Raw genomic sequence first — 25,016 nt, 5'->3', positions numbered from 1 at the left:
AACGTGATCCGACGGTAAGTCGCGCGAGGCCCAAAGAATCCAGTATGCAGGGGAACGGACGGTGGGAGGAAGTCACAGGGAGATCCGAGCCGTCCGATGCTGAGCACCCAACCACAGGAAACACGTCGACAGCTTTGACGTCGGTGCGCATCGTAGCGGCAGATTCGGATCCACCGTCACAATTCCAACAGCAGACTGCACCATTCTCCATGGCCAGCCGTTCGATTAGATATTTGAAGCCACGTGGTCTCGACACCGAAATCCAAGAGAAGCTATCTGATGCATTACACCTTTAAAATTCGTGCCACCAATAATAAGGCTATATTGAACTTTAAATCATTAAATGATGTAGGACAACTACATCAACTTTTTGGCTTGATAACAAAACCCCTTTTCTTAACTGAGTCGATCTTTCCAGTGAACAACTGTGCTAAAATTTGCTGAGGTGTTGTTGCATTACTCCAAGAAGATAGTGACTTCTCTAAGTTAGCATGGCTGATCTTTTTCTTTTTTATGTGTTTTTTTTTTCAGCGTGTCAAAATCATCGAAAGGAATTTTCTTTAATATTTTCACAATTTTACACTTAGATGTAACAAAATATGATCCATATTTGGACCATAATATATCTAAGATTATGATGTGCAGTGCTTGGTTGAAAAAGGCTATGCGCTTGATCATGATGGGGGATGCTGAGTTCCTCCATTGCATTACATTTGAGCTGCAGCAAGCAGGAACAATCCACAAAGCATGGCATAAGCCCCTTCTTCCTTTTGATCCATCAACAGCAACAAGGTTTTACAAGCAAACAATCAAATGATTGATTGATCAGATTCATCGTAAAGTGAAGAATGTTTTCCTGCACATTGTTTACTGCTTGTTTCCTTGTCTTTTTACATGGTCAGGTATTGCTTCACTGCTGGTGTGTATGTACTTCATCTGGTCGTAGGGCAGAAACAATGAACTTTTCCCTGGTGTCGATGGCCTACGTGATCTCCACAGTAGTAATGCAGGATGGTCCCTCTGCAACTCGAGTCAGTCATTATTTGATCCATGGCTCGTGGCAATCATGTCCTGTCCTTCCAATATTAATGGATCCATCAGCTCTCTCTCTCTCTCTCTCTCTCTCTCTCTCTCTCTCTCTCTCTCTCCAATAACTCAATAGTAAACAATGAAAATGATCAGAAGAGAATAAATACTTGCATAAGGAAACTAAAAAGAAGTGAAAGATGCAAAGGAATTGCACTCTGTGATCAATCAATGCTTCCCCGCACCATTATGTCTCTGTGTTAGTTCCCTGTAAAACCAATCTATAATCGTACATTTCTATGTCTTTGCTGTGCTGTTTCCCCATGATTATAAGGTGAAGAAATAAAGAAAGCTACGCTGGTTAGAGATGATGAGTCTTTTGTTTGTTGTTGGTTTCTGACGCTTACTACTTCCTTGATTTGTTCTTGATGACCGTCTTCTGAAGCTAGCCTTGTTAGCCACCGAGGTCGCCTGCCGAGAACCGGGTCTTCTCTGATGCGTTGCCGCCGGCGTGCTGTAGGCCTAGAGTGAGCGACACGTCGCCGGTGGCGCCGAGCCTCACCGGCTGGATGAGGATGCCCTCGCCGCCGCCGCTGCCACTTGACTGGCCGTGGGGCCTTACCGCTGCGTCCGGTGGCGGAATCCCCGGTGTGGTGCCGAAGTGGCGGTGCGAAGATGAGCTCGCGGACGTGCCGCCTTCCTGTTGTGGCGGTTGTGAAGACTGTGCATGGCTAGCTTCGCCCTTCACGCTTTGTCCTGCCTCCCCTTCGAACTCTTGCTGGTACATCTCCTCCACCATGGGCTTCCACAGCCTGACCCGGGCGTTGATAAACCAGTTGGAGACCTGGAATACATATCGTAATTAGATAGATGGCCTCCAATTATACGCATGATCACGTAGTGGATTACGTGATCTCCATGTTGCCATTTGCTCTATGTTCTGTTGCATCAAATGGTATCATGTGGGTGGTGTGCAGTGAGGGCATGGATCAACAGGAAGCTGGAATTTAGCATACAAGAGAGACATGAACAGTGAAGCTTCATTACTGATCATGGATTCCCAGGAAGCTGATGAATCTTTTATGGTCGAGGAGGGGAAGGAAGACAGACCTGGTTCCTGGATAAACCTGTCTGCCGTGACAACAAGAGCTTGTCTGCATCACTTGGGTACCTGAGAACATAAGAAAGATGGTGGAAATACATCAGTACTGACCAAAACACACACAGATCAGCACTGTCAATCACTCATGAACCACCAACAATTTCATTTCTTTTCTTCTTTGAAAAAGAGAAAGCACAAGAGCTACTAAAAGCTACAGTAAAGTCGACAGGGTACACTTGCAGTGGTATCCAAAGGATGGGACAAAGAGACGAGATTTCGATCAGCTTTTTCTCGTGGTAGAGAGTAAAAGGTTATGCAGTGCAGAACTACTGATTAAAGTAAAGCCTAATCATTTGGTTAAAGCAAAATGTTGATCATTGTATGATATTCATGCAGAGAGAGGAGGAGCCTAATCATTTGGTTAAAGCAAAATGTTGATCATTGTATAATATGCATGCAGAGAGAGGAGGAGGAGGACGTACGGGTGAAGGAAGTGCTCGAAGAGCCAAGCTCTCAAAATGTTCACGGAGCGCTCCGGTAAGCCGCGCTGTGGCCTCCATGCTTCCTGATCCATCATCCCCATCTGGTGGAACGCGCGCTGCTGCCGCAGGCTCTGGTCGAGCAGCCGGAGCCTCGGCGTCTCTCCCTTGGTGATGCCGGGGTTGCTCGCGACTTCCTTCTCTCCGAGGGTTTCGCATGTCTGCTTCAGCTGCGCGGCAATCGCGTCCTTGAGGCACCGGAAGTGGCGTGACATGGCCTTCTGAGCCAGAGCTGTGTACGGCGCCGCAGCTCCGAAGCCCACGACGGAATCAAAGGAGTTCACCACCACCTGCATCTGGTCGCAGTAATGAGTGTATCTTCTGTCCACCTGCCATATTACAAGGCCGAAACCACCATGTCTCGTCAATGACTTCCTCCTCCGGTGTAGCTTTTATCCGAAGTGAAAACTATATCATTGAAGATTATAGACAGATAAAAAAAGGTGGATCTGAAAAATGACAACTGCCAAAATCTAGTACAATAATTTATTCTCCCTTTTATGTGATTTGGTTGAGACAGATAGATGGGCAAGAGAAAGGAGATGAGAGAGAGAGAGAGAGAGAGAGAGGAGACTGCTAGCTCCTTTTCTTCTGGAGTGCAAGAAGAGCACAGGATTGGTGATCAGATCCAACATAAGTGGAAATCAATCATATGTTTTCTGCATGTGGGCGTCGTCTCACTGGACTAAACAGTTTCCATGCTTCCCATGAAGGAAAGGTGAGAAAGGTGAGGGAGAAATAAATATAACGTCAGGACTGCCAAAACAGTAAGATCTTTGGTGATCAAAGATGCAGAAGAAATGTAGGGTTGGACATGACGACAGTGCACCCACCGATGCAAGAGGTAAAGGCATTCGCACAGCAATGTAATGACTGCATGCTGAGTTGAGAAGAATAATGTTCATCTCGCAGGTCAACTCCCAAGAATCAATTTGGGATATATTGTGCTTCTATGATGGGCTGATCTCTTGCAACAACACAAACTAGTGATGTGTGCTGCAGGTAAAGAGGGAGATTTCTAACTAGAAACATTAACCCTAGCAGTGATCTACTCAACTTCCTGGCAATTGAGTTTTACCTGAAGTACAACAAACACTATATAGGCAAGTGTCGTTAGATATGACCGTATTGAACACACCCTACCCACTGGTGAAGAGTAGTTTTTTTGTGGGATCTACCGAGCACAGAAAGAATCTGGTGGGTCTAGAGAGAGAAGGCTTCATAAGAGTAAAACAAGAGCTAGAGATAATGAGTCGGAGAAGTAGATTAGTACATGCCTCGTCAAGCATGGAGATAAGCTTGGCCTTCCTCCTCTGGTACTCAAACTTATCAGCGGAAGACAAGGGAGTGGTGTCCAATTTGGGAGATGAAGAACATGCAGCAGCAGCTGAACTGGAACCACCGCCGCCGCTAGGATTTGCGTTGGGGTTGGAGGAGCCACCTCGTTTCCGGCCGAGCTTGGTCCCCGTCAGTTGTCCCCGCCCCACGCTGCAGAACTCCTCCAGGAGCTCCTGCGCCGCCCTCGCGTACTTGGAGTTCCTCAGCACGCTGATCGCGTCGATGGCGCCGTAGCCCATGTGGACCTGCCCGTCGTGACCGTGACCTTGCGAGTGTAATGCTGGATGCAGCTTCGGCTGCTGCTGGTTGAAGTACAACACCCCTTCCCTCACTCGTAGCTCATCGGCTTTGGCCATATCGAATTGCTGCAGAGATGAGGACAGCGACAAAGATAGACCTCGTCCTTCCACCACTCCCCCACCGAACGACGCCTCTCCAAATGATCGGAAGGCTTGACGATGGTGGTCGGGGAGTGTGGGAGGAGGAGCTTGTGAAGGTGATGATGGAGACCTCGGAGGACGCAGCTCCGGAGGTGGTGGCGTCGGTTGTGGCGGATTCGTTAGAAAGAGCTGCATCGCAGCAGCTGAGTCGTCGTTCAAGCCCATCATCGGGTGTTGTTGGGCGTCGTCCCGGTGATGCTTCGACGTCGACTCGCCAATTGAGCTCAAACTCCCAGAAGCTCCAAAGAATCCTCCATGACGGGCTCCGTACCACTCGCCGGAGAAGCCGCCCATGGCTGCTGAACTCTGCGGGAGGCGGTAGCCGCCGGATATCTGGCTAGCGAGAAGCTCGGTGGCCGAAGGTCCGGCCGCCCCGAAACCGAACATGTCCGACAGCATGTTGCTGGCTCCGACGGCAGGCGGCTCGTAGATGCCGGCCTCCTCGCCGGCCCCATCGATGGGGACGAGCGGGTTGCCTGCCGCGTCGAACCCCTGCACCCTCAGCTTATCCCTCCGGCTTTGCTGGGCGACGTGGTGCTGCTGCTGTTGGCTCGTCGGCCGGTCGAACCCATCGGAGAAGCTGAAGATGCTGTGGTGGAACCCTTGGGACATAGACGTGGGAGGAGAAATATGCCCGGGGTGGGCACTCGAGGCGGACTTCGGCAGGCAGAGGAAGGCACAGGCGGGCTGAGACGGCTGCGTCGTTATCCCCATGCCGGTGTCTCTTTCTTCTTCATGGTGGAAGCTCGATTCACCTCACGACAGCTGCACATAGCAGACACAAATCTGGATAAATTTGGAGAATTTGTCTCATGAATCAATCACAGATCACGAAAAGGAAGAAAGGAAGGAAGGAATTCACAGACAGGCTTTGCCATCCATCCTTCTTGTAGAGGCAGAGATTTGTTACCCGCAGTTTGTCGTTGGGTGGAGAGTGGAGATGAGGGCTTCAGACACAAAAGGCATCCGTGTCTTCCTCTGCGACTGAAAGCTTCTCCCACAGCTCTTCCATCTCTATCTCCCTCCTCTCTCTTTCTTCAGCTCTCTGTCTTCCCCACCCTTCCCTCCTTGAAAGAGAAGGAGGGTTAAAGAAATGGAACGGAGGCAGACAGCAGATAGACACAAGATAGAAGGTCGCTGTTCTCCTCCTTCTCTATACACAGTTCCTTATCTTTTCCTCTTCCTACATAAACACCAGTAGTTGAAGAAATAAGAAATAAGAAAAAGGGTTAGAAACGAAAAAAAGGTCTTCTCGTTTCTTCTTCTCCCACTTGACTCCACCTCCAAAACGATAAATGACCACATGAGCCCTCTCCTTTATTAGAACACCCGAGGTGGTTGGCTGCTGCTCTCCTCTCCTTTCTTTTATGGTGCTGTGACTGCAGCCATGAACGCTCCTTCCTCCTTTTCTCTTCTCTTTATTGTGCAGTGGCCATGTCGATTAGAGGAAGGGAGGGCAGTTATGCGATTTGAGCACCAAGATAAGGTGGTGTGAGTCCCAGCCATAAAGGGGGTTTGGCATGGAGCCCAAAAGACGACTCGATCTTGATCGAAGCTGTGGTGCCGTCCGATCGAGGTGGTCCTCGCCAGGTAGTAGTGTGTCGGTCGCGGGACCAAATATGTTCGGCCATGGTGATTCGGACATTGCATCGGGTCACGAACGCCTGTCTTCCTACATCGATCACGACTCGGTCGTGTCAGCGTGCACCTGCAAGTCTCCGGTCAGCCTAATCGTCGAACGGGTCATGTGCAGCCAAATCGCATGCGACTAACATGCGTTCCGAGCCTAATCCCTTGGAAATTAATCGCAGAGATCAAATTGGAAGCCAGCATTAATAATAATGTCTTGAAGCAATCATAACATCAAATATTAAGAGCTTAATCGGAGCCCTAACCGTGGTTACCTCCTTAATCCGGCATGTGAGAGGGTGGGGAGGTGGGAGATGGTAACATCCAACTGCTTGGATGTGGATGCATTCCATAATTTGTGCAGGTGTTTCACACCATAATTAAGTTCATCTACAATTTTTGTATTTTCTTTCTTTGGTACTTATCATTTTTGATGGATTTAACTTTTTGATACAACGGAAAAATTGATCCTCTGTGATCAGAGAAATCTTGATTCGAGTATTATTTGTTCATGTCCGTGGATTAAATTATATGTATAACGATTAAATCTCTCTCTCTCTCTCTCTCTCTCTCTCTCTCTCTCTCACTCACTCGTCTTTTTGGTGTATTCCTAATCTAAACACAACAATTAAACCCAAAAGAGGACCACCACAGCACTACCTCAATTTCCCACCCCCCATCACCATGATCACATCCTCCTCCCTCTAAAGCATCACATAGATCACATGCCAAAGGAACACTAATATGGACCCTCAAAAGCCCTTTTCTTTTTTTGCCCCTTGTCCGGCCGGGCTCACCTCTCCTGTTAAAATTTGATTGGTGGCAATAGTGGAGATGATTGTGTGGAGGGACCAAAATCACTAGTAATTGGCTTTACCGGCGTCCCTTTTTGTTGGGTTGTTATCTTCTCATTTAATTCTTGCAAGAAATTTTCCTTCATCAATTAATTATAAAATCGCTTCAAGATCAGTGTGATAAGAACTATGTGATGGAGAATAGTAGTAAGATTATATGGATTATTTTATAATCCAAGTTTTTTTTTTTTTTTAATTAAGAAAAAAGATAAATCTAAAAATAATAAAAGAAAAGAATCATAGTTTTTAGTGTGATCTTAGGATATGTGACTGATCTCCTCCTAGCTAGGCTAAGGTCTAAGTGCAATGTTTTTTTCATCGACAAAAAAAAGAAAAAGTTTATTGGAAAACCAACCATATTCACACAATAGAGGAAGAGTCTGAGATGTGATCTTGCAAAGATGCTACCTATAAATGACCATATATATTACTAACAAATCAATTATGTTTGCTTAAAGGTGATCTTTCGCAATCAAGTCTCATGCAACCCCATCTGATTGTACTATAAAGTCAAAGCAAAGGAGTGTACTCAAATAGCCAATTTAATTACACCATTAACTAAATTACATGCCTTTTAGTTACATGTCATTACAAAGGTGCCACATGTTTATTGACTCTAACCTCTTAATTTATCTTATCTTATGAAAAGTAATTTAATTAATTGGGTTATGCAAATTAGATGTTTGCCACTCTTTACTGCTTGTTGGTATTTGGATGGTGATTTAGAACAATAGCAGGGAGTAATGGGGAATGCCAATGTAAAGCTTGTGGTGGGATCCAAATGTTTTGGACCCATATGAGGTGCATTCATTTAAAAGGTCTACGTCAAGGTACAATGTGATCTCCAATCAGACCCATCCAACACTCCACAACAACAACAATTGGATGCCCAATTATTTGTTGATTGACAAACCACCATCAACATTAAAATTGTTACTTCGAACAACAATTCATTTTTTTTTCTTTTTTGGTATTCTAGAAATGGGTGACTAATTACGGAGGATGACATGCCAACGTTAGCCCAGTCAAGATGGTGACATCTCATCCTTTGGGATAATCACATTAAAAATGTATGCATATCCGGATTTTTTTTTTTAATCTTATGAGGTCATCTATAAATCAAAATCTTCTGAGGTCAATTGCAAAGACTTTATTACAATCAGGTTGTGTCATTGATGAGTTGATGCTGACATGATGCATACGTCTATTTTTCTTGTAGATGCATGATTCAACAAATTAGGGTTGCAAAAGGATTTTGCAATGAGAAGAGAGATACATGAAGAGGGTATTAGGAAATCATCAACAAATCATATAAGAGAGATAATAGAGAAAAATTATAGAAACTTTAAAAACTAACTAACTGGAAACTTAGTATATCTCATGTTCTTGAGTCTCCTTTATGCTTAAAGCATTATATAAACTGTTTATTTATAGAGGAGTGAATTTAAGACACCAACTACAACTATGATAAGGATTTTCTATCATGAATAAGACTCATAAATAAAAATCTTATATAATCATAAATTTTAATTTAATAATTTAATATTTTTATTTAAATTAAATTTTATAAAAAATATTATGAAAAACCTTGAAGCTTGATGCAATCTCCTTTTATTCTGTGTAGTATTTTTTGAAATATATAAACTCTTAGTCATACAATCTATTTATACGCTCGTCTATCTTATCTATCTTGATCAATAGTAAAATTTTGATTTGTTTGAAATCAATTTTGTTAGATTTCTTAAACCAATCTTCATGCACCAAAATAATCTAATCAACATAATCATATATCTAATTTCTTTATCATTGATTATTTGTTAGTATGTCTTTATAGCTTCTAGATCTTAAATAATGATGATCTTCATATTAGAGTAGCAACATTTTCTTCTGACTCTTTAGTTATTGACTCTATAAATTCTTCTTTTATATAGGAAGATAAAATATCTATTCATAGTACCTATATGGCAATCTAATTCTTACTTTTGTATGTATGATCTTAACGTCTTCAATCTGAGTAAAAATATTATTAGGGAAATCTGCCATATCTAATGAGGTCGTCTCCTTTTTCTTTTTCTATTGAGATATCTTTACTTTCTTATAGTTTTGTATTATATTATTATTTTTTATATGCTTTGAGATGATGTAGGAGGATATATATACCTTTTTCATAAGAATCTTCTAAGATGGATCAAGCTTCTCTTCTTATCTAGCTATAGAGCTATAGATATTCATGAAACAATGCTTTCATCTTATATTAATTGAAAGGTAAGCTTCAGTGCTCTTTTATTTTCTTCTTTGTTAAAAACTAATTCTTTTTTCTCATCTTAAGAGAGAAACTTAATATCTTTATGGTTTCTAACAATCGATTATTTTTTTAAGCCCTTCTACTCGAGAAAAGTTTTTATCATAACTTTTCATCTCCATTATTTTTTTCATCAAATCTAGATAATAATAAGATCCAAAATAATTCATCATCAATTTATTAATCTTTCTCTATCAACTAATCAACATCGCATTGATCTTTTCTATAGATTATCTTTCTTTTACTACAATCTATCAATTATTTTCTTAATCTTAGTATGTTATCTTATTTGATTAATTGTCATAGTTAGATCGACTCGTCGTGGGTGTTGTGAGTATTTCTTCTCACGACAAGATTTTCTCACTTCTTCCATTTTTATCTCCATAGTTATTTTCTCCTTGGATTTTCTCTCTCTATAGTTTCTCTCAATTTCTCTCTATTATTATTTTTATCTCTCTTCAAGAGCCTATTTTTCTTGCTTATCAAACCCGCTTTGATACTATGTTAGAAAATCTCTTGAGAAGATGATGAGCATCAACAAATTATATAAGAGAAACAATAGAGAATATAGAAACTTCAAAAATTAAAAATTCTTATCAAAGATGAAAACTTATAATCTATCAGTTCCTCCATCTTGAACTTTCTTTTGATCTTTATCTCTCATCCTGATTATGTATACTTAAAAGTATTAAATAAGTCTTTTATTTATAGAAGGGTGGACTTAAGACTTTGACTCTAACAATGACAGGGAACTCCAATCTTGACTTAGTCTCCTAAATAAAAATTCTATCTAATCATAAATTTTAGTTTAATATTCTAACAAAGAAAAATAAAAAGTATTATTATTTTCATGGATTTCTACACAAGTTAATTTATGGAGCAATAATATTTTGATTATGACAGATGAGGTGTAACCGTAATATATGATTGATTGAATAAGGAATTATGTTTCAAAGTAGTGATAAAATGAAGAAAAATGGATATTATGATTAAACGAAATTGTGGCAATTAATGGTAAAAAGATAGATAAAAAGAGATAAAATTATATTAAAAACTATAAATAAAGATTTAATCGATGAGGTTCTGCTCTCTCTCTCTCTCTCTCTCTCTCTCTCTCTCTCTCTCTCTCTCTCTCTCGCATGTGGCAATGACCATGGCCGCGGCTGCTGCCGTCATGATCGTCTTCCGGTTGTCGCTGTCGCCGGGGTCTGCAGCCACATGAACTGCGTCTGCTTCATCTCTTGTGAGGTTGCTGCACCTCCGGGGACCATGCAGGTGGAACAAACAAGGCAATCGCCATTAGTTCAGCTGTCTCGTTCATGGCCTACAGACGCACACATCACTGCCTGTCACTACTTTCTTGGCCTCACAAGAAGGCAAAGGCAACACCACCAGCACCAGCTACTTGCCATTCATCAGTTGTTGGTAGCTCACACTGTCCCTACCTTGAATCATAAGAACACACACCACCCTTTGCATCTCTGCCTCTTTTCTGAACTCATATCACTCACCTCCGACAAGTGTTTCGCATCATAAAAAACGATCTCCCTTCTCCTCTACTATTCTAACACAAACCCTCAGTATTTCCTCTTGCGTGAGGCCAGAATTGTCCACTGAATCAGTCCAAGATTCTTTGCTTCTTTCTTATGGTAAGCAATCAGGGCTCTTGTGTGACAACTTAGAATCAAGTGCTTGTTTGCTTGTAAGCATAACATTCCAGTACACCAAGAGGTATACTCGATGTACGTAAAATGTGGTTTTTACTTGGTTCCTAAGGCTTGTGACTTCCCTCCTCACCAAACCTCGCCTCCTTGATTCAGCCTACTCTCTCTCCTACCATTGATTGAGACATCCTTGTTGTTTAATGCCCAATCCATGGAATAGTCAAGATTAGGCGATTTGTTTAAGTGTCAAAGGTGCCAAACATATCATATGAAAGACTTGGGATGTATTCTAGGCTATGTCAGCCATCTATTTCAAAGAGAGAATTTTTCTACTTGCCTTGGTGACATCAAAAGCTTATTTTTATATCTTTTGGAAGCATTCATCAGATCATTTAGTAAGGTTAATCTATCTTCATTTTCATTTTGATCATTTAGATTATTATATATTAGGAAACATTCCAACAATATTACTGATATTAAACTACAAAGATTTACACATTTACCATCTAAAAGCTTAAACGTTATCTATGGTCTTAACAAAGAAATCAAGATCTTTCATCTTTACTTCTTCTTGCAGCTAAACATCCACGCGTTATGTCCATTTTTTTAATGTGATACAGTAGTAGTATGGATGACAAAGCACTGCCAATGATCAAAAGCCTTTCCATGCCACTAATCTATCTGCCACCTTCAGAATAGAAGACAACTAGTTATCACCTCCGCCAAGCTTTTTCACTTGGTAAAGTGAGCCCAAAGAATATGAGAGGAAAATGACTTTGAATCTGTATGTATATATATAGCTCATTCAGTGAATCTTAGTCTAATTGGTGTTGGTGATGAACAGTTTCGATCTTTTTTTCTATGGATAAAAGTCTCAATCAGAAGCTTTCATCCCACAAAAATTGAGGACTGCATGATTGATTAGTGGTTTCAACTTTAGCACTTTATCTAGTCATATCTCGCCCATTTGCCCCTCCTGTCATGGATGGGTCTACTGCACTTGATGTCATACAACACTTGAGAAGGAGAAGGGCAGGTCCATCAATGGCTGTGGTGACACCAACACCCAACTAATCATTGGGTGACTTGAAAGGCAGGTGCACTGTGATGCATGACAGGTAAGATCACATGCAATGTACTTGCATGAATGAATCACTGAGTTGAGAGGAGGTGAAAGTTTCTGAACTCATGCAGATGAGGTCTCCAATTTGGTAGATCTACAAGCTCAATAGTAAACATTACTTATTCAAGACTGTATATGTAATTCTAGTCTTAATCATCAACTGCTTTATCTCACTGGGGTTTACACTCTAAAATTGACATGTAGCAGTGTCCTTCCTAGCTAGTTAGTCACTTTCTTCCCAGAGTACCTCAAAGAGTCGAGCAACATTCTTCTGATGGATGGCCCCCTACTACCTGGTATGCTTGGTGGATTCATCAGCCCCACCCCTCTCCTTTTCATAGCCTATGGTAATAAAAGTGAAACAAAAGGAATAGTGGGGGTAAGAAAAGGAGAGAGAGAGAGAGAGAGAGAGAGAGAGAGATGAAGAATGTTCATTGGTGCAGCCAGAACTTTCATGCAATGGCTAGGTTGATAAAGACACTGGTTAATCCGTATATATTGAGTCTCACATCAAGTCCGAGGAGGATCAGGAGTGCCCTTACTAGCAAGGTCGGTTGCATCAACCTTTGGACAAGACATCTGCCATAAATGTGAAATGGTGCTGTTCGATGCTCATCTTTCAGATATCATCTTATCTTTGTCGATCTTCATGTCGTTTCTGTTCCCATGATTTTGAAAAGCCACCTACATAAATATACATCTTGTAGAACAAGCTAATTGAGTGAGGAAACACATTTAATTTTAATTTTATTTTTTTTAGGTTGCTTTAGTTCCTTTGTTAAATCTTCTCATTCCATGAGCTTGTAGGTGAAGAGATTGAATCAAATCAAACCTCAGGAGAGCAGATCTGTCAGTTGGTCCTCCATAAATATGTTAGGAGATGCCATTGCACTTTGAAGCAGGGTAGAGGAAAGCCCTTAATAGTCGTTTAAAGATGCTAAGACAACGACAGACAGTGATGTAACTCCAGCTTTCCACAGTGGAAGGGTAACTTGTCTTATGATTCTTGTCCTCCAACTCTTAATTCAGCTTTGGCACAAGGAAAGGTAATTTCAAGGGAACAATCACTTTCAAGTTTCGAGCTTTTCCCTTGTGAAGAGTTTGGAAGTTGCCGATGGATGGAATCTTTAATTTTGGTAGGTGAGGTAGGTCTGATCTTTTCTCCACAGACGCAATAAAAATTGCAGCACAGTGGCCTAATCTTGCAATGTCAATTTGTTTTGAAATGCATCGTTGTGACTTCTAAAAGAAATCATATTCACGTGTGATATGAGGATTGAGAGAGGACTAAAAATAGTAACACACCATAAAAGAATTGATAGAATCGGATAACATTTTTAGACTTTTGGGTTGCATTTGTACTGATGTTCATTAAATTCTTAATAACTTGAGTCAGTATCATCATCACCCTCTTCTTCTTATATTAGAAAGGTGGAGGGGAAATAGGAGTTCTATGGATAAGCTGTTAAACCAACATTCACATTTTAGTTTGCATCTGTTGACTAAATATGTTTAATTCGCATAGGTTCCTCAATCGAAATCTTTACAGATGATAGCTGTCTTCGTAAAATCCCATAAATTTAGCATGGATTATGAATTTTTGTATAAGAACACTGCGTAACTTGAAATCTAAGGACTTGTTTGCATGGCACTTTATTGGGTTATTCATGGGCTAGAAAAGGCCTCCAATAACATACACATCACATATAAGTGTTGTTACTGGAGACCCATTCATAAAACTTTGGTCCTTTATTTTTTGTCATGATATGCATCTTTAGTTACAATCTTGTATCTTATTTATTTTGCATTTGCATTTATCAATTCCTAAATATATATATATATATATATATATATATATATATATATGTAGACACACTCGTTCACAGACGTACACTCCACAATTCATACTATTAGTACTGTTCTCTCTCTCTCTAGCAACCACACCCACCTTCAACCCAACGCCAACCCCACGAAAGATGGCGAAGTATCTCGCAATGGCTTCTTGCTCCGAGAAGCAGAAGGCCTGCGTCGGATGGATCAACAAGTACTTCGACGATTGCGTCTGCAACTTGAGCGGCGAGATATCGTTTGGGCTGGGCATGATCAGTCTCTTCTGCTGGGGAATGGCGGAGATCCCTCAGCTCATCACCAACTTCCAAACCAAGTCCGGCCATGGAGTCTCGCTCGCCCTGCTCCTTACTTGGGTCATCGGGTGAGTTCATGTGCAGCAGGTGAGTTCATTACTGACGGACTTGAGGTGAATACTTGCTGTAAGCCTCTTTTTCTCTCCGCAGTGACGTCTTCAACTTGGTCGGTTGCCTTCTCGAACCAGTAACGGTGAGCCTGTTTAGGTTTCAGTCAGCCAGAGCTCGTTCATCTTACTTGGTGTTATCTTGCTAACTGTGGTGTGCATGGTGTTGCAGTTGCCTACCCAGTTCTACACGGCTCTGGTAAGCCATTCTGGTGGAGTGCTCTGATCTCATCAACTTCATGCAACTTAGGCGTACACCTTACATGATAATGGACCAGCTGTACACGTCCACTACCGTGGTGTTGGTGCTGCAGACGCTGTACTACGACTACGGGCTCCGATGGTGGAAGAGCATTTGCTTTGATGCACCCCTAGAAGTAAGTAATCACAAGCCCTTCTTCTATCTACTGTGGATGTTCTTATCGCACCGCTGACCTTCGTATAAGCTCATTCTTCAGGAGGAAGATAACGGGCAACCTCTGAATCCAAAGGTAGAGGATCTGAGCCGTCCCATACCCACCACTGCCGTAGCTAACGCATCACCACGCACCGATGTATACTACACGTATGTGCACATGTATCTCTCGATCAACACAACATGAATGCATGCATGGTTCTCTGAGCTGATCGGGTCGTCGTCAATCATTCACAGGTCAGCGAGGTCATTGGCCAGCAGCGGGACACCGTCGTGTGGGGGAACGTCTTATCTCGGGGTCCGGAGTGGTCCATCGGAGGGCTTGGCCTTCCATGATTCCTCCTCTGAGGACGAGGGCTCGCCAGCTCATCACCACGGGGCCGCTGCAAGGAAGAAGACGACATTCTCACGTTCAGTAAGTACTACGTGCTTATGTGTGTGGATAACGTTCTCATCCGGTTAATAGGGGAAGTGAAGCTGATCTCCTGCTGTCTGGATAAGGATAAGAAGGGGTTGATCGTGGAGGTCCCATGGATCACACCAGCCTCTGTCATTTGCGACAACTGTCCTTAGTTCTCTCTTGGAAAGGCACATATGAGGATAAGCTAACATTCCGACAGCTGAGTGGAGCTAATTGCGATAGTTAGAACCCTACTTGAGAAGATTGAAAAACAGGTTTTAACTTATGGATCTGCATAACTTTGCAATCTTAATTTCTTTTGACATGTTAAACATTATTCCACCTCCATTGATGAAGTAGATGAACTGCTTATCCATTACCTTCTCCTCTTCCTGGTAGTCAACATCTTTTATCGTGCTGTTTCTCCTTTTATCTTGCTTAACCTTTTAGATCGTGATGGCGTCAAAGAGATTCCAAGAAGTAGCATTGAGTCCATTAACAAGAAAAAGCGGCTAAGTATATTGTTTTTACACTAATATAATCAAGCACTGCATAATGCACGCATGAATGAGCTTCTTTTGGCAGGTTAGCTATGGAACATTTGTTGCAGGCTTTATCGGATTACCATATCAAACTAAAGCTTTCAGAGAAATGAACATTATATCATCTGAAAGAAGAACGTTGCAGGTATATATACCAGCAAAAAGCATATAATTACAACATTCATCCTAATTCTTCCTTTTTAATACTGCAGGATTCAGAGGTGAAGTCATTAGAAGGCAACTTTTATGGCCTTCTATTAGGTTGGATTATGGCCGCCATTTATATGGGAGGTCGTTTACCTCAAATATATCTAAATGTGAGTAATTTCACTCAACAGTAATACTAATAATTATTATTGTTATGATTGCTGATTGGAGTTCATGTATGCATGTGAAACAGATGAAGCGTGGAAGCGTCGAGGTAATTAATTAGAGTTATCAATCTTTGTTCTTAATTAGCATGTTAATTAGGTGGAGTTAGAATAACTTGTGTGGTCACTTGGATGCATGTTTTGATAGGGATTAAACCCTCTGATGTTCATGTTTGCACTCGCTGCAAATGCAACCTACGTGGGAAGGTTATCTCTAATCTTAATCATCATCAAACAAAGCAACCTATGGTAAGTAAGCTCTCGAATGGAAATCTTTGGTGTTGCAGCATACTAGTGAGAAGTGTCGAGTGGGAAAAAGTGGGACCTAATGCACCATGGCTGCTGGATGCCATAGTCTGCATTCTTCTGGACTTACTTGTATCCTTCTCTTCCTGCTTCATTATAAGTTCTTGGACGGCAACGTACTTTGTCTCTGCATGCAAACCCTAACACGTATGCCAAACAGATCATGTTGCAGTTTGCCTACTACAAGTTTCTACGAGGAAGAGATGCGTGCACAGAAGATGAACATGAAGGCTTCACACATGAGAGAAGAAAAATCCTTGTCTGAATCCATTTGTGGAGACAAACACTGTTCTACGTTGTTGTTTTTGTTGTCAGTGTGTGACGGATGAGTAACCTTATTGTCTAAGCACTTTGTTTTATGGTGGAAGCCATCTATCTTTATTAGGGCCTCCCTTTTTTCTTTCCTTTACATTGCTAGTGTAATAATGCAATCCGATTAATCTCCTTCTTAAATTTGGCTCGAATATTTATTTTTCTATATATTAATTGCACTAAAAAAATTATAGGAATTTAGCTTTTCTTGAGATGTACTTCTTTAGATTTTCCAAAGATCATCCCATATATATATATATATATATATATATCATAATTCTTGAAATATCTCTTGTCAAAGACAACTGTAAGCCTAACGGATCGATCGATAGGTGAACTTTCTTGATAATAGTATTTTTGAATAGGTTTAATATATTTCAAAACACTGTAAGCCTATTCAAAAATTTTATAGTTTATATAAAAAATTATTCTATTTGGTTATTTTATTTAAAATCTTATTTTTGCATATGAATTTATATTTATTAGATTTTGAGTCTCTTTTGCTTATGTCTTCTCAAATATACTTAATAGTATTTTGGTTGAGGTGTCAAAAATATTATAAATCCTAACACTACTGTGGTATGCATGATGGACTGGATCGGTCCATAGCATACATAGCATGGTGATAACATACTTGCTCTAGTAGTCTTCTTAGAGATATTTTTAAGATCATGATAAATAAGAACGTTTTTTGGGGAAAAAAAAAGAAAATAGGATCCAATGAATTCGCTCAAAAATATAAAAAGATAAGGGATTTATATACAAAATCGAAGAGTAGATGCAACGAATCCAAAGCGAATATATCGTTCGCGATTCCTTTGTACAAACCCGATCTCGAATGAACAGAACCATCTTCTCGTTTTAATCCTTTCTCGTCGCGTTGTCCGTGTCTTGTGCGACGTCAACGTGGCGATCGTTCCCAACATCGTCTGTTTCTTCTATAATTAGACTCCTGGATCTGTCGTTCCTCGGCTTAAAGCCTCAAAACCGAGAGCTTTGTTCCTTCTCCTCCTCCTCGTGGTGTCTGGGTTTCCGGCAATGGCGGCGGAGGGCGGAGAGTTGCCGCCGACTGGGTCCATTCCCAGAGGGAAGGAGGGGAAGGGGCGGCCGCTGTGGAGGAAAGTGAAGTACCAGCTGGTGGAGTACCATTCTCTGCCCGGCTACCTCAAGGACAATGAGTACATACTAGGGTATTACCGCGCCGAGTGGCCGCTGAAGCAAATCTTCCTCAGCATTTTTACCATCCACAACGAGACGCTCAATGTCTGGACGTAAGACTTTCCCCGATGATTCATTCCATAAAGATCTGATCTTTTCTTCCTCTCTGTCTTCGTCTCTCGTTCAATTTTGGTCGTATAGAAATAATACACCCATGCCTGAAGGTATTTTTGGTCCCATTGATCACAAACATGGAATGTGGAATAGAATTCGACTTCGTTCTGATCCTGTCTCACACAGATGATGTGTAATTTGAAGAAAAGATAGTTTGGAGTTATGAAGGACGTATTGATTGATTATTCGGTAGCAGATTAAAGCTCTCATTATTGATTCTGGACTTCCTTGAGAAACGAGTTTATCGATATTAATTCTGTCTGCGTTTGGTGAAATCATGCGAAGAGAAATTGATTAACATTGGTGAAAAGTAGCAGCACCTAACGAATTGGGTCTTATCCCAATTGATGTGATGCTATTTCGGGGTCAACTTCGTGAATCAAGTGACGTTGGCGTTTAATATAAATTGGACATTTTCCTGGCATATTAAGCTTTCGTGATTGATAATTATCCAATCGAAATATTTCTCTATTTTCGAACAACTGGTTGCTACATTAAGAGGGAATTTTGCAATTCTTTTTGTGGATTGTATTTCTGTTTGCTTATAGTGAAGGATTTTGCAATATGAACTGTAATTTTACGCTCGATCGACATTATAGGTTTGTTTTGGTGGTGCCTTTTTACAATTTCTGTTCAAGAAAATAAATGTAATAGATTCAGTCAACTTTTATTTCAAAGAAATTCCTCCATAAGAATGATCTGAATTCTTAATCTTGAAAAAGAGAGAGAAAAAAACTACATTGTTATGAAAGCCTCATTTTATAGCTGAACAAATGGTTGATTTGATATCTTGATGGTTCTATAATCCAAAATATAGCTTGACGAGACAAGCCATTAAATATATCTGGAGGTCAATATATGGTTTTGGCTATACAATGAACATTTGATCACTTTATGCTGTTGATTAAATTCATTTCGCTGCCTTCTGTTCCTTACTATTCTGTTTTGACACCTCGTGCATTAATGTTTCAGGCACTTGATTGGCTTCTTTCTTTTTCTTGCTCTGACCGTATACACCGCAATGAAAGTTCCGAAGGTTGTAGATCTTCAATCGCTGCAGCATTTGCCAGATGTACTGAAGAAAGCTGATCTGCAAAAGATTCAATCAGAACTTGTGGCCTGTCTTCCTTCACTGCCTCACCTATCTCATTTACAAAGATTAAAGAATGAAGTGAAGACATCCTTAGCTTCTCTGGACATGCTTCCATCTCTATCTCACCGGCACATACTGCAACTTCTCTCAAATTGTCTGCCTCACAGATATGCGCATGCAAATTACAGTAATGTTTCAGTTCTGGTAAATTCTCACTTCATTATCTTGAATTTGCTCACAGTCCACTGGAAATAATGTTTGTATTGGACCTAATATTATTATTGACAAGAAAACTTGCAGAATGCGTTCTCCTCTTGCCACCATTGATAGTGAGCATCAGTGTGCTTCTTTTGCAAGGATAACAGTTGTACCATAGGCACTCATCTCACATCAAAACCTCTAGTCTTGATATCAACATGCCTGTCTTAGTAGCAGTTTTTGGTATATCATCAACATGCATTAATTATGCATGCATAAGTAGTTTTCTCTTCAACAATGTCTTGCACTAATCCAAAAGAAAATTTCTATGCGAATACTCACCATAGTTACATGATATGTTGAAAATGCAGTCAGCTATGAAGGATGATGTGGCTAACATGATAGCTCCACTGGTGGTACGACCAATTTCACGGTGGCCATTTTTCGCCTTCTTAGGTGGCGCAATGTTCTGCCTTCTTGCAAGCAGCACATGTCACCTTCTGTCTTGCCACTCCCGTCGCCTTGCATACATCATGCTCCGCATTGACTATGCTGGGATTGCTGCCCTCATTTCCACATCGTTCTACCCCCCAGTGTACTACTCGTTCATGTGTAACCCATTCTTCTGCAATATCTACCTCGGCTTTATCACCACTCTTGGGATTGCCATGATCGCGGTGTCACTTTTTCCGGTGTTTCAGAGCCCCAAGTTTCGAGTTATAAGGGCAAGTCTGTTTTTCGGAATGGGGGTATCCGGGGTGATCCCTGTGTTGCACAAGTTGATTGTTTTCTGGCATCGGCCAGAGGCACTGCACACGACGGGCTATGAAATCTTGATGGGTCTGCTCTATAGCCTTGGTGCATTGGTGTATGCCACGCGAATTCCAGAACGATGGATGCCCGGAAAATTCGACATCGCCGGGCACAGTCACCAGCTCTTCCATGTGTTGGTCGTCGCTGGGGCTTACACGCATTACCATGCAGGGCTGGTGTATTTGAAGTGGAGAGATCTAGAAGGATGCTAGAATTGCCATACATGAGAAGAGCTCTGAAAACATCTGCAGCAGCATGGAGTTGAGCTCTGAACAGGTTTAAGCTTCTGAATAACCATGGCTACTGCTCATTCACCAACTAGAGGCTTTTGCCAACAGAGCAAATGTAATTTTAGCTTTTGCAAGGGAAATATGTGTTGAGAAGTGGATTTTGTTGTATAAGTTGCTTGTAATTCTATAAGCATGACTCCGGTAAATTGATTCAGATTGTGGTGTTTACTTGATCTCGTTCACTGTTTAGCAGTGCTCTATATCTATAGATCAAATAACTTTTGTTATTTTTATATAATTTTAAGAGGCTTTTTTCATTGTTATTTCTGATAGTCTTTCTTGGATGTTTCTCAGTTCCCATTTCAAGTTGAATTGGTGAGGTAGAGTATGAGTTGGAAATTAGTCATTTACTAAGAATTAATTTTTATTTTTTTGGAATTAATTGTAGGAGTATTGAAATCTGTGCTAAGAAAATTTGTGTAATCATAGAGTTGCAGAAGTGTAATCTAATCCGCTAATTTGCTCATTTCTGTTGGTTTGTTACTTTCCAGTAAATTGGATTCTAAGTTTATGAAATGTTTAATATATTGTATTCAGAATTACAGTGGAAAAGTATACATTTGTTTTATCAAAATCAATATAATACTATTTCCATATATTAATTTGCATTCCGAGTTTATCTGAGATGGTTCGACTCGACTCGCTTGTCACATAGACCGAACCGGTTAAAATCGCTAGGTTCAATCAAACAAAAAAAACGACTCGAACCGGGTGACATATATATGGGGTGGTCGGTTGGCCCGCTGGATTATACCTCCGTTCTTGATCTGGCGTGAAAGCGAGACAAAGAAGCAGTCGTCGATCGATTCCATCAGCGTTTCGCTCGCCCCGCCCACTGCTGATTCCGGGACGGAGCTCGGCATGTCATCGCCACCACTGAGCTGATGGTGAATCAAAGATGATTTTGCTATTCTTTCCCGTCTCTTCGACGCTTGATCGGTTGGCGTTCCTTCAAATTCCTCTCGTTGTGTTCGATTCGTGTACTGATCATCGCTAAATGTCTTCTCTTGTTCGGTATGTCAATCTCCCCAGCCCTAATTTTGGAATCGGGACCAAGTTGATGGGCCTCCACGTCCCGGTCCAAGAATTGAGCCGACCCAATTAACCGGATTCGATCATTCTATCTTGTAGCCCTAACAGGAGCCCTAGCTTGGTTCCTCTCCCCTCGTATCCACCTCAGGCGATCGTCGAAGCAAGTCATTGTTACTCCCATCTCCGGGAGAACGAAAAAGGTGCGTTCTTTTCTTCTTCCCGAACTTTGCCCCAAACTATGGTTCTTGTTCCGTTCTCCTCTTTGATTTCTTCGACCTTTATATCACATTTGCTTGGTGTTCTTCTTTTTGATCTGCTAATTAGTTTGGAACGGAAACGTCGTTCCCTTCTCTCTATGGATGGATGTGCGAGAAACAAAACCATTTACCATAGAATTGCAGTAGTCTTAGGTTTAATCTTCTTCTATAGTATAATTTAGCTCCTGTTTCCCCTTCCTGCATAAATTAACCTATTCGACCTTCTTATCATTTTACAATGTTGCTTGAGGGGAATGAATACATATACAACTTCAGTAATCAGATGATTGAAGATAAGAGTGACGACAAGCAAATGGGAAAAATCTGAAATTTTATGGAAAAGAAAAAGACTTTTTTGATGTGTTTGTTTATTCTTGCTGCAAGATTGTGTTGTTGTTGTTGTTGTCGACGATGGCTTCTTTTTACTTCACAGTAGAAGTTAAAAAAGACAGATTTTAAAGTGAATTTGCTGAGCTTATCCTCAGGTGCTTCATCACAACCCAGACAGTGTCACCATCACAACCATGGAGCAAACACTTGCAGATGTTTCGGACATCTTCGATTCGGTGGTGTATCTGGATGAATCCCTGCGCCAAGAGGGTTTCGAGGATGGGTACAAGGATGGTTTGGTTTCTGGCAAGGAGGAGGGGAAAGAAGTGGGGTTGAAGATGGGTTTCCAAGTTGCGGAAGAGCTGGGCTTTTATCAGGGCTGCGTTGATGTGTGGAACTCAGTGATCCAAGTTGACTCAGGAGCATTCTCATCCAGGCTCCAGAAGAGTGTCCAACAACTAGGAGATCTGCTAAGGAAGTATCCACTGTTGGACCCTGAAAATGAGCAAGTTCAGGAGGTGATGGATGGTATCAGACTAAAGTTCAGGATTATTTCGGCAAATATGGGTGTTAAGTTGGAATATAAAGGCTATACGAAATCGTCGGGGATGGAGGATATGTAGGTACTAAGCATATTATTTCCTAATACAAAGAATATTGATGGCTGGTGTCATGTTGATATTGCTTCTGCTTAATTGATGTTTGGAGATTGTGAACTAGTAGTTACCATTCTTTTTATAAGCATCAGGTGGATGATTGGATGTGACTTATTCTATCCTGTCGATTGTGCCTGGGAGATCAACATTTAAATTAGGAATTTAAATATTACGAATGACAATTTATGATATAAAATATTGCGTATTCGCGCTGTTGGCATTTGATTTTCCCTACGACTACATATAATTCCCGGAATTTCCGGTTACAGGCAACCAAGTAATAGATTCTCTCCAATTCCAATTTTCAAGTATAATCTTCGGATCTCACATCTTGACCGTTATTACCCAAGCGGCCCGATCACCTCCTCGAAAGATGGTCCGTTCGATCGGATCAATCCCCATAATGGTTGCAGAGGATCCTAACCACGAACGGCGTGCGTGCCACCCGATCCCGCTTCCTCGGTCAAGAAAGCCGCCGCCACCGTCCGCCTCGTTAACGTGCCGTAAGTGGTGACAGACGTCTCACGCACGCAAACGAAACGGCAACGGGAAGCGGGTGATGGTGACACGTCGTAGTCGTTCTTTCGATGCGTCACGTGCGGATCACGTGGTGCACGTGTTATTAGTAATACAGTTCTGGATGCTGGCGTCGGATAACCCGAGCCTGGTGGGATGATGCACATCTGATACGCGGAGACGCCTTCTGTCTCACTCCCGCCGTCATAACCGTGCTTTGATGAGGGAGCTGCTGACTCGTGCAACGTCATCCATGAATCACTTGGAAATTAATAGGACATAAAACTTCTTTCTTCATGCATCCATGTTACCGAAAATTAATAGAAATAGTTTCGTTGGGTTACGAGTTGCAGCGACTCCTATAATTAATTATATGTACTATATTTTTTTTATTTTCTAACAATTAGTAATATGATGTCCTTGAATTGTAAGTGTTTTTCATTTATACACAATTATTATGTTCGTTCATCACAAGTGTGTACGATATGAAATCGTCGCTACTCCAAATCCTTCTGTGATGACAACAGGAGCGTTGTAACGCCGAGACGGACGACTCACCTACTCGCGTTTGCTCGGCTTACCTGATAAAACAAAGGTGAGTCCCAACGTGGAGCCTAACTCTTCCATCTAATCACCACCAGGGTGTAGCCGATTGGGGTGAGTACCGGGGCGGACAAAGGATGACGTCACTGCTGCCCCCAAATAGCCGAGTCTATATATTTCGATTCCCCTCCCTAAAACGGTTTTACCAGCCGCTTCGCTTCCCTCCTCCCCTCCAAGTGCAGATGAAGAACACAGGAAACGGGAAGGAGAACGCATCGCCGCCGCCGCCATCTCCGCCCTACACCGTGCCGCTCCGCATCATCCGCCAGCCCCTGGCCAAGCCGTGGCGGCGGCCCGTGCCGCCGCCGCCGCGAGTGTATCACGTGCATCCTCGAGGCTTCCGGCAGCTGGTCCAGAGCCTCACCGGCGCCCCGCGGCCGCACTCTTCCGAGCCAGCGACCGAATCCGCGACGACGCCTTCGGCCCCTCTGATGCCAGCGTCTCCGACGCTGCTCTCACCACCGACATTCGCTGCTCTCACCAGCGTCATGGAGGACAACAGCGCAAAGCTGGAGTTCTCATTGCCTTCGCTGTATCCGGAGGCGTACACAGCGTGGAGTTCATCTCCCATCTGGGGAACGATGGTGGATGATGACGACCATGTCTACTTCTAATTAGTAGCCTCCGTCTCGGCTCCTCTGTTCTTGGATCAATCAATCACTCAGACTAGACATGCCCGAAAATAAAAGCAGAGGAACAGAGAAGTGTGTTCTGTTCATGGGTTATGAGGATTAGATATAATTACATAAAGAATAAAATATGGAAGAAAAATATAATTAGATGTCGATACAAAACAAGAAAGCCGACAATTGTGAATTAAGTTATTATACGAAATATATCATATAATATTTGATCATAAACATGACGGTCTTTTTTTTAATTTAAGCTTTTGAGATGGTTTGTATCCCCAAAAATGAATATTTATTGATGTTCATACAATGTTCATCTCCCAGTTTGATTTGCAACGTACACTATTAAGTGCAATAGTCTTTTTCCGATATGCTTTGCTATGTATTTAAGTTTAATTTAATAGTTCTTTTTTTATTTGGTTTGCTATGTATTTTGAGTTTATTTTCTTGGAGGTGAAAATGAGTGTAAGATTTCATTAAATATATCAGGTTTTTTCTTGATAGCTAAAACTTTTGGGATTACTAATATTCCAGTTAAAATTATTAGTGTAATAAAAAATAATTGTTAAATTAACTAATTCTTATAAGTTTAATATAAATGGGTATACATAGACATGATGACTCCTTAAGAGCTTAGGTTTATTTTGATCTAC

At 41.5% G+C, this 25,016-nt stretch overlaps 4 protein-coding genes across 8 annotated transcripts; 3 read left to right on the top strand and 1 right to left on the bottom strand.

Annotated features, from left to right (window-relative positions):
• Positions 1 to 1,175: 1,175 nt before the first annotated feature.
• On the bottom strand, positions 1,176 to 5,859 carry LOC103999337 (BEL1-like homeodomain protein 4). 4 transcript variants are annotated; one of them, XM_009421078.3, is made up of 6 exons: positions 5,727 to 5,859; positions 5,356 to 5,628; positions 3,945 to 5,210; positions 2,611 to 2,996; positions 2,137 to 2,197; positions 1,176 to 1,870 (listed from the first exon to the last, which is right to left on the bottom strand). In XM_009421078.3, exons 3-6 carry the CDS (start codon positions 5,157 to 5,159, stop codon positions 1,481 to 1,483), a joined length of 2,052 nt encoding a protein of 683 aa, XP_009419353.2. In that variant the 5' UTR covers positions 5,160 to 5,210; positions 5,356 to 5,628; positions 5,727 to 5,859; the 3' UTR covers positions 1,176 to 1,480. The 4 variants fall into 4 exon arrangements, with proteins under 4 accessions (XP_009419353.2, XP_018684237.2, XP_065044769.1 ...); XM_018828692.2 differs by having other exon boundaries at positions 5,312 to 5,790; XM_065188697.1 differs by having other exon boundaries at positions 3,945 to 5,231; positions 5,356 to 5,790.
• An 8,044-nt stretch (positions 5,860 to 13,903) lies between these two features.
• On the top strand, positions 13,904 to 16,709 carry LOC135676935 (probable vacuolar amino acid transporter YPQ1). Of its 2 annotated transcripts, none has more exons than XM_065188674.1 (12): positions 13,904 to 14,229; positions 14,312 to 14,354; positions 14,441 to 14,467; positions 14,583 to 14,645; positions 14,727 to 14,833; positions 14,921 to 15,098; positions 15,669 to 15,770; positions 15,838 to 15,942; positions 16,026 to 16,046; positions 16,145 to 16,203; positions 16,284 to 16,374; positions 16,463 to 16,709. In XM_065188674.1, the coding sequence occupies exons 1-12, from the start codon at positions 13,994 to 13,996 to the stop codon at positions 16,565 to 16,567; spliced, it is 1,137 nt and encodes a 378-aa protein (XP_065044746.1). In that variant the 5' UTR covers positions 13,904 to 13,993; the 3' UTR covers positions 16,568 to 16,709. The 2 variants fall into 2 exon arrangements, with proteins under 2 accessions (XP_065044746.1, XP_065044742.1); XM_065188670.1 differs by having other exon boundaries at positions 14,547 to 14,645.
• Positions 16,710 to 17,475: 766 nt separating this feature from the next.
• On the top strand, positions 17,476 to 20,508 carry LOC135587410 (heptahelical transmembrane protein ADIPOR3-like). The gene is made up of 3 exons (XM_065078794.1): positions 17,476 to 17,885; positions 18,919 to 19,243; positions 19,609 to 20,508. The coding sequence occupies exons 1-3, from the start codon at positions 17,653 to 17,655 to the stop codon at positions 20,260 to 20,262; spliced, it is 1,212 nt and encodes a 403-aa protein (XP_064934866.1). The 5' UTR covers positions 17,476 to 17,652; the 3' UTR covers positions 20,263 to 20,508.
• Positions 20,509 to 21,097: 589 nt separating this feature from the next.
• LOC103999308 (uncharacterized) lies at positions 21,098 to 22,727 on the top strand. Its single transcript, XM_065188663.1, has 3 exons — positions 21,098 to 21,354; positions 21,472 to 21,570; positions 22,114 to 22,727. Exons 1-3 carry the CDS (start codon positions 21,338 to 21,340, stop codon positions 22,580 to 22,582), a joined length of 585 nt encoding a protein of 194 aa, XP_065044735.1. The 5' UTR covers positions 21,098 to 21,337; the 3' UTR covers positions 22,583 to 22,727.
• Positions 22,728 to 25,016: the final 2,289 nt, after the last annotated feature.

This window comes from Musa acuminata, chromosome BXJ1-1 (genome assembly GCF_036884655.1).
Source record: "Musa acuminata AAA Group cultivar baxijiao chromosome BXJ1-1, Cavendish_Baxijiao_AAA, whole genome shotgun sequence".
Lineage (NCBI taxonomy): Eukaryota > Viridiplantae > Streptophyta > Magnoliopsida > Zingiberales > Musaceae > Musa > Musa acuminata.
This window is presented reverse-complemented; position numbering and strand designations above follow the sequence as displayed.

Coding starts and splice junctions, on each gene's coding strand:
- LOC135676935 (XM_065188670.1), top strand. CDS start 13,994: ATGGCGAAGTATCTCGCAATGGCTTCTTGCTCCGAGAAGCAGAAGGCC. Junction 14,355..14,440: donor GCCTTCTCGAACCAGTAACG/GTGAGCCTGTTT, acceptor ATGGTGTTGCAG/TTGCCTACCCAGTTCTACAC. Junction 15,771..15,837: donor CTGAAAGAAGAACGTTGCAG/GTATATATACCA, acceptor TTAATACTGCAG/GATTCAGAGGTGAAGTCATT.
- LOC103999337 (XM_009421078.3), bottom strand. CDS start 5,159: ATGGGGATAACGACGCAGCCGTCTCAGCCCGCCTGTGCCTTCCTCTGC. Junction 2,997..3,944: donor TTATCTCCATGCTTGACGAG/GCATGTACTAAT, acceptor GTAATATGGCAG/GTGGACAGAAGATACACTCA. Junction 1,871..2,136: donor CAGGTTTATCCAGGAACCAG/GTCTGTCTTCCT, acceptor TATGTATTCCAG/GTCTCCAACTGGTTTATCAA.
- LOC135587410 (XM_065078794.1), top strand. CDS start 17,653: ATGGCGGCGGAGGGCGGAGAGTTGCCGCCGACTGGGTCCATTCCCAGA. Junction 17,886..18,918: donor GAGACGCTCAATGTCTGGAC/GTAAGACTTTCC, acceptor TTAATGTTTCAG/GCACTTGATTGGCTTCTTTC. Junction 19,244..19,608: donor ACAGTAATGTTTCAGTTCTG/GTAAATTCTCAC, acceptor TTGAAAATGCAG/TCAGCTATGAAGGATGATGT.
- LOC103999308 (XM_065188663.1), top strand. Junction 21,571..22,113: donor CATCTCCGGGAGAACGAAAA/AGGTGCGTTCTT, acceptor AGCTTATCCTCA/GGTGCTTCATCACAACCCAG.